At 42.5% G+C, this 10,858-nt stretch overlaps 1 protein-coding gene across 1 annotated transcript; it reads left to right on the top strand.

Annotated features, from left to right (window-relative positions):
- Positions 1-6,728: 6,728 nt before the first annotated feature.
- LOC142184361 (protein myomaker-like) lies at positions 6,729-10,137 on the top strand. Its single transcript, XM_075259172.1, has 5 exons — positions 6,729-6,863; positions 7,473-7,587; positions 8,952-9,100; positions 9,184-9,300; positions 9,988-10,137. Exons 1-5 carry the CDS (start codon positions 6,729-6,731, stop codon positions 10,135-10,137), a joined length of 666 nt encoding a protein of 221 aa, XP_075115273.1.
- The last annotated feature ends 721 nt before the right edge of the window (positions 10,138-10,858 follow it).

Raw genomic sequence — 10,858 nt, 5'->3', positions numbered from 1 at the left:
AACTGTCCCCAGGGCAGGGAGAAAGCAAAGAGCTATGACACTAAGATGAAGTAGATAGCTAGCATACATGAAGTTTACAGTATGGGGGGTGCTACCTAATATGCCGAAAACATATTGGCAGGGCATACCATGTTGCGGATTGCTTTTATTTCAAGCATGTCAGACATGGCACAGATATTATCAAAAAAATATGAGTATACCTACAATAGTCCTGCTTCTAAATATAGTAGCCAAGGCAGATTGGCTTGGAAGTTCTCCGCTAGCTCTCAGGGTGCATAATCTTATTGCCCCAGCCTAGCTATGCCCCTCCTGTCCGCTTCTGTAATTTAAGCACTTTGGTACTGTTATTTAGTTTATTTTGTTATTTGGCTACTTTAGGGTTCTATTGTTCAGTATTGTTGTCTTATCGTGTTATTATAGATTTTAGAATATGGCTATATTATTAGGGCACTATGTGGGCATGTTATTCAGTCACTATATTGTGCAGTTTAGTATTGTGGTGGTATTTGGGCACAGAATTATGCTGCTTTTTGGGCAATGTTTGGTTCTCTTTTTGGTATATTATTTTGTTATTTGATGTTATTTAGTCATTGTAAGGTTTGGAATATTGATGCTGTTGTTTAGGCACATTATAGTAGTGTAATTCTGGGCACAAAATGATATTTTATTTGGGAACATTATGGTGCTGTTATTTGTACCTATTATGCTATTATTTGGGCATAGTATGGTACTTCTATTTCGGCACATTATGTTGGTATTATTTGGGCACAGTATGGTCCTGTTATTTGGACACTTATTTTGTTATTATTTGGGCACAGTATGGTCCTGTTATTTGGACACTTTGTGCTGATGTTTTTGGGATCAGCATGGTGCTTTTATTTGTGGCATTATATTGGCATTATTTGGGCAAATTATGGTGCTTTTATTTAGGTACAATATGTTGGTGTTATTTGAGCTCGGTATGGTTCTGTTATTTCAGATCAGTGTGGCGCTGTTATTTGGGCACATCATAGTACTGTTATTGTGGCACAGGTTAGTGCTCTTATTAGGAATAGGGATCAGTATGATGCTTTGTATGGCGCTCTTTTTAGACTCAGAATGGTGTTGTTATTTAGCTTCAGTATTGGGCTGTTATGTGGTACTGATATTTCGGCACATTATGTTGGTATTATTTGGGTACAGTATGGTGCTGTTTGGCTCTCTTGTTACTGCATAATACAGCACTGCTTTGTGGTACAGTGAGTAGGGAACAGTATGTTGCTGTTATTGTGTCACTGTTTGGTGCTGTTATGTGGGCACATACAGTCCTATGAAAAAGTTTGGGCACCCCTATTAATCTTAATCATTTTTAGTTCTAAATATTTTGGTGTTTGCAGCAGCCATTTCAGTTTGATATATCTAATAACTGATGGACACAGTAATATTTCAGGATTGAAATGAGGTTTATTGTACTAACAGAAAATGTGCGATATGCATTAAACCAAAATTTGTCTGGTGCAAAAGTATGGGCACCTCAACAGAAAAGTGACATTAATATTTAGTAGATCCTCCTTTTGCAAAGATAACAGCCTCTAGTCGCTTCCTGTAGCTTTTAATCAGTTCCTGGATCCTGGATGAAGGGATTCTGGACCATTCCTCTTTACAAAACAATACAAGTTCAGTTAAGTTTGATGGTCGCTGAGCACGGACAGCCCACTCTCAAATGATCTGAAAACAAAGATTGTTCAACATAGTTGTTCAGGGGAAGGATACAAAACGTTGTCTCAGAGATTTAACCTGTCAGTTTCCACTGTGAGGAACATAGTAAGGAAATGGAAGAGCACAGGGACAGTTCTTGTTAAGCCCAGAAGTGGCAGGCCAAGAAAAATATCAGAAAGGCAGAGAAGAATAATGGTGAGAACAGTCAAGGACAACCCACAGATCACCTCCAAAGAGCTGCAGCATCATCTTGCTGCAGATGGTGTCACTGTGCATCGGTCAACAATACAGCGCACTTTGCACAAGGAGAAGCTGTATGGGAGAGTGATGAGAAAGAAGCCGTTTCTGCAAGCACGCCACAAACAGAGTCACTGCCTGAGCGATGCAAAAACACATTTGGACAAGCCAGCTTCATTTTGGAAGAAGGTCCTGTGGACTGATGAAACAAAGATTGAGTTGTTTGGTCATACAAAAAGGTGTTATGCATGGCGTAAAAAAAAAAACAGCATTCCAAGAAAAACACTTGCTACCCACTGTAAGATTTGGTGGAGGTTCCATCATGCTTTGGGGCTGTGTGGCCACTGCCGGCACCGGGAATCTTGTTACAGTTGAGGGTCGCATGGATTCCACTCAGTATCAGCAGATTCTTGAGAATAATGTTCAAGAATCAGTGACGAAGTTGAAGTTACGCCGGGGATGGATATTTCAGCAAGACAATGATCCAAAACACTGCTCCAAATCCTCAGGCATTCATGCAGAGGAACAATTACAATGTTCTGGAATGGCCATCCCAGTCCCCAGACCTGAATATCATTGAACATCTGTGGGATGATTTGAAGCGGGCTGTCCATGCTCGGCCACCATCAAACTTAACTGAACTTGAATTGTTTTGTAAAGAGGAATGGTCCAGAATCCCTTCATCCAGGATCCAGGAACTGATTAAAAGCTACAGGAAGCGACTAGAGGCTGTTATCTTTGCAAAAGAAGGATCTACTAAATATTAATGTCACTTTTCTGTTGAGGTGCCCATACTTTTGCACCGGTCAAATTTTGGTTTAATGCATATTGCACATTTTCTGTTAGTACAAAAAACCTCATTTCAATCCTGAAATATTACTGTGTCCATCAGTTATTAGATATATCAAACTGAAATGGCTGTTGCAAACACCAAAATATTTAGAACTAAAAATGATTAAGATTAATAGGGGTGCCCAAACTTTTTCATAGGACTGTATTATACTGTTATTTGGGCACATTATTTTGGCCCTGAATTTCGCCTTTTATATCAGTCTGTTTCGTTTTTCATTACCATGTATTTTTAGAGCAAAATTCATTCTATGGCACTGTCTATATGACAGGGATTAACAGCAGAATTGATGGTGGATTGGAGGGGACCAAGAGCATTAGATGGGGTGCACATAGAAGGATGTTGCAATAGTCTAGGCGGGAGATGATAGGGGCCTGGGCTCATATTTTTGTTGACTACAGTAGTAGAACAAGCCAACATGATAAATGTTTCATTCTGAACTATTATTACATGAGCGGAGGGGCCCCTACTTTGCTTTCCCCAGGGCTCTCTACAGACCTCTATCTGACAAAAACCACTGGCCCATGTGACAACCCCTCAACCCCTCTTGCCTTTGCCGTCCACAACTAGGTGTTACTAACATGTCAAAATGTGGTGAACCATTAGGACATTCCATAGGATATATTTAGATATCACAAAGTGACTAACCAAACCACAGGGCGAGGAACCAAAAAAAGAATCCGCTATCGAAACTGTGAAAATAGAAAAATGGACAAAAAATTTGGAGTATTGATCCAGTTTTGGTTATGGACATGACAATTACACATCGTCTAGATATAAATGTTCCAAATAAGGTCCGGTACTGCAAGCAGATGGGTCGCTTTCCCATAAAGTGTGCAGCTAGTAGGAGATGAATACAATTCCGCAGTTACATGTCCTCCCTATGAGTCAGGTACGCGGACATATGACTACCGAGTGGTAGAATTCTTCACTGATCTTCATAAGTCCTATGGAATGCTGAGTGCCGTAAATACGCAGGATTGTCACTGATGTAGCAGAGCTGACATTGTTTACTGAGATATTATGTATATATGATATACTATGCTAATACGCTTGTGATATTGCCATAACAAACTCAGCACTGCTGCATCTTCATAAGGTAAATTAGAATTCTGGAGATGCTAAAAATACTTCCCCCCCCCCCCCTTTAGTTATGCTGAATATTTACTTTGAGGTTGTTGCTAAATGTCCACAAAGTCTACACAAGTGACTTGCAATACAATATGTATGCCAGGATTGTAGGTGGAGAGGATTTCTGCAAGGCAGCTGTGCCAACCTCTGTGGTTAGATCAACCTGATAGCATGGTGCTACCGTGCCCTGTGGTGTTCATGTCCCCTTCCAACTTGCCTCCAGTTTAATCCCCCCATGCGAGGCAGAGATCGCAGCAGGAGGCAGAAAAAAAGAAGCGTCCTGTTCGATCTTGCTGTGGATTCCATAGCCGATTCAGCCACTGAAAAAGCTTGAGGAAAAACTGCTACTTATTCCCAATGAAATGAATAAGAAGTGTTATGCCTCAAAATCAGCCTGGAAAAAACTCTGCGTGAACATACCCTTACTACCAGTGGCGTAACTAGGAACGGCGGGGCCCTGTGGCGAACATTTGACATGCCCCCCCCCCCCCCCGACCAACTCCCCTCCCCACATTCCTGCGCACTCTATTATTCCCCATAGTGGTCACTGTACACAGTATTATGCCCAATAGTGGCCCCAGTACACAGTATTATGCCCATAGTGGCCCCAGTATACAGTATTATGCCCATAGTGGCCCCTACACACTGTATTATGCCCCATAGTGGCCCCTGCACACACCATTATGCTCCACTGTGGACACCCATAAACAATTATTATATTCTGGGGTCTTTTCAGACCCCAGAGTATAATAATCGGAGACCGAGAGGGGATACAAACATAAAAAAACACTGTTACTTACCTATCTCCGGCTCCGCTGCAGTCCTCGGTGGCATCAGCTTTCTTTAATGACGTCCAGGATGTCACATGACCCGGGACGTCACATGATCGGGATCTGCGTCCTGGGTCATGTGACGTAAGGGAGCGTCCAGAAGTAGGCCCGAACCTGCCCGGAGCATGGAGAGGTAAGTAACATGGTTTTTTATGAGAAAAAGTTTAGAAAAACTGGGCAACTCACCAATGAAGTTGTCAGGCATGCCTTCTCCCGTGTCTGTTTTTATATGGATTTTTGAAATAAAGATTGGACTTTTATCCTAAGAACTCCATGTGGTGAGTTGCCCAGTTTTTCTAAACTTTTTCTCATGAATTGTATCTACATTTTCACATACTGAGAGCACCACCTAAATATTCACATGGAGTTCCTCCTATCATCCATTGCTATATTGCCTGTCTACATTCAGTAGTGACACCCTACCTCCTCCTTTTGTATTTTAACAGGGTTTTTATGTTCTCTTACCTCTCCTGGACCTCCGATCATTATACTCGGGGGTCTGAAAAGACTCCCGAGTATAATAATGATGTCTGTGGGGCCCGTGGCGTCACTTACCGATCCTCGCCACTGCCAGGATCGGTAACTAAATAGGGCCCATTACCGGCTGGAGTAACTCCAGCCGATAACGAGGGGAAAAAAAGCAGCGGTAGCAGCTGTCGCCGTACCCCTAATATCCCGGGCCCTGTGGCAGCCGCTACCCCTGCTACCCCGGTAGTTACGCCACTGCTTACTGCAGACTACTGCCCTCATTTTATCAGAATGGTCTGTCTCCATGCATGTCTATTATTGTAAGTACTTGCAAAAAATAACAATACTGGAGCATCTTTTCTTATAACTCTGTGTCATGACGTCCCTCTGTTATTCCTCCAGGAAATTTATGGTTGAATTTCTCCTTGCCAATGGGGTGTTTCCCTATACAGTTTGACACTGCCAGCACCGATTGGACAATATCAGCCTATGTAGGGACACACCCAAACTGGTAACACATAGTTGTCAAATTATTCATATATTTCCAGAAGGAATGGTAAAGGGGCAGCACAACAAAGTGTTTTAGGCTGAGGTCCCATGTTGCAAAAACAACTATTTTTTTGTTGCAGATTATGAGCCAAAGCCAGCAGTGGATTGAGCAGAAGGGAGAAGTATAAGAACTTCCTATATATTTCCTATTCCTTTTGTAGCCATTTTTGGCTTGATAACCCAGAGAGGGCAGGAGACAAACGCCCCATTGATTATCATGGGAACACGTTATATACCATTTATGGCTAATGAATTCTGTGCAAGACTGTAAACCCCAAAGACTTACCCGTAGTGATCTCTTATACTAGTTAACACTCTCCCACGTGAGGGGCTTTTAAATAGCACAAATCAGCTGTCACGGCCCACACCACACACGGCCTGGCACCTGTTCCTGCCGCATGTGCAGGACATTTAACTTTTTAAAGTCCCTCAAAATCAGCTGTGCCTCAGTTGTGCCTCAGCGATCAGGACAGCCATCCCCCACGAGTCCTCCATCAGTATACAAGCACTAAGGGCAGCAGTACTGTAGGACTAAGGGCAGCCGTCCACCAGAAGTCCTCTATCAGTACACAAGCACTAAGGGCAGCAGTACTGTACTGGTCCTCCATCCATCTGCGGGGACTAAGGGCAGCCGTCCACCAGGAGTCCTCCTTCAGTACACAAGCACTAAAGGCAGCAGTACTGTACTAGCCCTCCATCCATCTACCGGGACTAAGGGCAGCATTCCACCGAGAGAGTCCTCCAGCAGTACACAAGCACTAAGGGCAGCAGTACTATACTGGCCCTCCATCCATTTGCCGGGATTAAGGGCGACAGTCTTCCATCTGTCCGCCTGCTCTTACGGCAGCAGTCCTATAGTGGTCCTCCATCCATCCTCTGGCTCTAACAGCAGCAGTCCTATCGTGGTCCTCCACCAGTCCACCAGCACTCATCCAGCTCGGACGCGACCACACAACCAACCTGCAATGGGCTCTATAGTGGCAAAGCTCCTACTACCCACTGTTAGCAGCCTTGCCTTTGTGCCAACCATCAGTATAGCTGCCAAGAGGAAGTTCCACATGGAAGCGATGGTTTACTTCTTCACCATGTTCTTTATAGCGGTAAGTCACTTTTTCATCTCTTACCTTATATTATACAAATCATCCTATTTGACATGTCCTTAAGGGACCCAATACAATATGTTCCATGGATTGAAGCCAAAATGATACATTTTATGTGATAAAATCAGATTAATCCATCTATAAAGTCATGGCTCTAAATCCAATGCTGCTGTGTTGCAGCCACTTCATGTGTGGGTTGTAACCCTCTTGTGGGTATTTTACATGGTTACAATGACATCTGCAGCCTGCGGGGAAAAAAATTAAGAAAATGAGGGATTTCCATTTCATTTTGCCATATTTTGCCAACTTGCAGGACCACTCCCATATAAATATACTCTCATTCTGTGTATTACCATAGGGAAAACATAAGAGAGCACATTCAGCTCTGCTACATCTGTCACAGATTTCCACAGCAGCGAACTGATGACTGATGCAGAACAGTTGGCATAAGGTCCCTTTAAACATGTGCTGTGCATGTCAGCTGTGGTCACTGTTAGGGCCCTGGCTTGTCGTCTTAAGTAAACACCAGTTGTTACCAGTGCACCCTTTCAGTACCAGGCTGGTTTTCGGACCCTGACTCCTGACAACCTGTGTTTCTTGTCTTTGCAGATGTTTCATGCCTGTGAAGGTCCCGGCCTGTCCTTCATATGTTTCATGGGATACGATCTCCTGGAGTATTTCAGTATCTATGGGACGGCGTTGTCTATGTGGGTGTCACTTATAGGTAAGTTCACCCAGTATAATATTGGGGCTCTGTATTTTATACTGTATGAGAAGAAAATCCTGAAAGGTGGTATATGAAGAAGCAAGTAGTGCACCTTGCAAAATTGTGTACTCCACCCACACATATAACGCCCCCCCCCCCAATCTATGACAAATAGTGACGCCTTCAATACACCCCAAAAATTAAAGCGTGTGTCTCATGAATACAAGTCCTGCCATATACCCTATTAGATATCCTATATTTATTCTGTGGATAGGTATTAAATGTCTATTGTTAGAGTATCCCTTTAACACAGACCCAAGCTCAGACCCCGGAAACTAATACCCAAAGCCAGACCCCATATATAAATAAAGGCCCTAGAAAAGACCCCTAAAGAAGTACAGACCCCTAATTAAATACAGGCCTTGGACCACTCATCTAACGAAATACAGGACCTGAACAAGTCTCCTAAAGAAATCTGGACCCCAGACCAGACGCACTAAATAAATACTGATGATAGACCCCCTTAATAAAAAGAGCCCCCCAACCATCCCCCCTAAATAAATACATACTCCAGTCAAGACCCCCTAAATAGAGATCCCAGACCAGGATGCCAAATAAATAAATATCTAAGAATAGACCCCAAAGAAATAAAGACCCCAAAATTAGACCCTCCTATATAAACGCTGAATCCAGACCAGGATCCCAAATAAATAAAGGCCTAGCAACAAACCCCAAAGAAATACAGACTCTAAATTAAACCCCCAGTATAAATGCTGGTCCAAGACCCCAAATAATTAAAGACCCAAAACTAGACCCCCCAATGAAATACAGATTCCAGCCCAGAATTCCTAAATAAATATAGGTCAGACTAGACCCCCAAAGTCCATGGGCCTTAAATGGGGAGAGCAGCTGTTCTCCTCCCCGAGAAGACAAGGATCACGCAGTTGAAATCCAACATGCCCAGAGCTTCTTTCCCCAAACACTTACTCGGGGAAGAGGCAGGAGGACCCCATACACATTAGATTGTCTCTTTAAAGATCACTGATTTAGATCATGACCATGGAAGATCCTGTTTTACCTACATCATGACTTTCTGCCAGATAACATAGCTAGATACATTGCCAAGGTGGTCCATCTTTCTTTTAAACCTCAGTTCCTTACAGAACTCTTCTGTAACTTGAAGCTCTTGAACCCTAATACAAAAATGTAACAGGACCCCCACCTATCAAGTACCATTTATAGGATAGTTGTCTTCTTCCGTGATGGCACAGTCTTTGAACCCCATCAGGCATGTGGCTTTTACCTCAGCACTCCTATACTGTAGCTACAACATTGGTTCCTTCGAAGATAATCTCATATGAACTTGCCTATTATTTCTCCAGCACTTGGTGACTTTGATGAGCCCAAGAGGTCCACCGTTGTGATGTTTGGTGTCCTCACCATTGCAGTCAGGATATATCAGGATCGCCTGGGATATGGTGTCTACTCTGGGCCTATTGGAAGCGCGGTGTTGATGATCTCAGTTAAATGGGTAAGTCCATAATGGTGGTAATAATAGCAGAGTCCTTCTTATCTTATATATTTGGGTCTATGACATTTTTTATTGTCTTTTAGTTGGCCAAAATGAAGGAGAAGAAAGGGCTGTATCCAGAGAAGAGCGTCTATACGCAACAGATAGGACCAGGATTCTGCTTCGGAGCACTGGCTTTAATGCTACGTTTCTTCTTTGAGGTATATTCTCCATCATATTCTTTGAGTTTTTAGTTATCTAGATACTTGCTCATCGTGTGGATCTTAGGAAGGACATGTCTTGTCTCTGTGGAGCACTCTACTGTGCTGTACAATAAGTAATCCTAACTGTGGGGATACATTGCTTTGGTGTTACACATTTCTTAAAAAGTTAGATGTGAATGTACAGTATGTCCTAGATTTGGGCTTCCAGTCTTTCAAGTGATAGTTCGACTTTGTGTAATTTCTCAAAAATTCCAAGTTTCATGGTGCCATGGCTCTGGAACACCATGGGTCATTATGCCATTAGATACTAGTCCTACTGTTCACTTAATGGCAGTGTACTTACTCTAGAACCCAAAGGATCGGCGTGCTATTGCCCTGGAATCATTTTTTATCTGAAATTATAGGCTTCTGCATGCAATTTTTCTAGTGCCCCTAATATCAGAGTGCCATAGTGGGTTTTGCAAGTATCGATGTGTTTCCATTGCTCTGGAACTCTGTAAATACCAGTATATCATTTAATACCATACCATTGGACTGGTATCATTGAGCCTTCAGAACATGACCTGGATGGTGTCATTGTTATGGATCCTCATTAGCCATAATTTTAAAAAGAACAAACCCAAAAAATGTCCTAAATTTTTGGCACAGCATTGTCTTATCCGTACACTTTCTTGCCTCCTCCAGGAATGGGACTACACCTACGTGCACAGTTTCTACCACTGCTCATTGGCCATGTCCTTTGTCCTCCTACTTCCTAAGGTCAACAAAAAAGCAGGAAAGGGGGGAGATCCGGCCAAAATGACCTGGTCCACTTTTTGCTGCTGTTCGTGTTAGAGCCATGAAACCTCTGTTTATTGCCGTCCATCCAGCCGCACCTCAAGAGGGATCATCTACAGTGCCAAGGGGTCGTAGATATTTTTATTGGTGAACCATGAGAAGATGATGGCAACCTAAGAAATCCAGAGAAGACATTTAAGCTCGTTAGAGAATTTCTGACCCGAAATATTAGACAAAATTTATTACCTTAAAGGTGGCAATGTTTCAGTAAAGTTATCTATTTTGTAAGATTTTTTTTTCTACTAATTTAATGCAGTTTGTACATTTTACTTTTCTATATATAATGTTATGATGTGTAAAATGTGATAATTTATGTAATTTTTTATTGTTTATTAAAAATAGTTATATCTTATTTAATTTCATTCATATTCGTGAACATCTCCACATTGGGCCACGTGCTCCTCAGTCACTGCTGAGAGGTCGGGGCAGGAAGTTTCTCCTTGTCTGTCAGCAGCCATTGCCAAGGCTATGGCACAATGTGGTTATGGACGTGGTTGAAAGGTTAAAGCTACATGGAGTTATAGTTTTATTGTCCACCTCTCTGGTACCGTAGACCTAGCCATACATTTGTTGGTCTCCACTATGGATCATTTGGTATATCTGATGGTGGAAACTAAAACCTTCCTTAGGTTCCTGTCATCTGAAATTTGAGGCCCATCTCATTACCCTTTACTAGTTGAGGAGTGATAGTTGACAGCAACTTGGAAAGTTCAAGTAG

Source organism: Leptodactylus fuscus, chromosome 11 (assembly GCF_031893055.1).
Source record: "Leptodactylus fuscus isolate aLepFus1 chromosome 11, aLepFus1.hap2, whole genome shotgun sequence".
NCBI lineage: Eukaryota > Metazoa > Chordata > Amphibia > Anura > Leptodactylidae > Leptodactylus > Leptodactylus fuscus.
This window is presented reverse-complemented; position numbering and strand designations above follow the sequence as displayed.

Coding starts and splice junctions, on each gene's coding strand:
- LOC142184361 (XM_075259172.1), top strand. CDS start 6,729: ATGGGCTCTATAGTGGCAAAGCTCCTACTACCCACTGTTAGCAGCCTT. Junction 7,588..8,951: donor TATGTGGGTGTCACTTATAG/GTAAGTTCACCC, acceptor TTATTTCTCCAG/CACTTGGTGACTTTGATGAG. Junction 9,101..9,183: donor TGATGATCTCAGTTAAATGG/GTAAGTCCATAA, acceptor ATTGTCTTTTAG/TTGGCCAAAATGAAGGAGAA.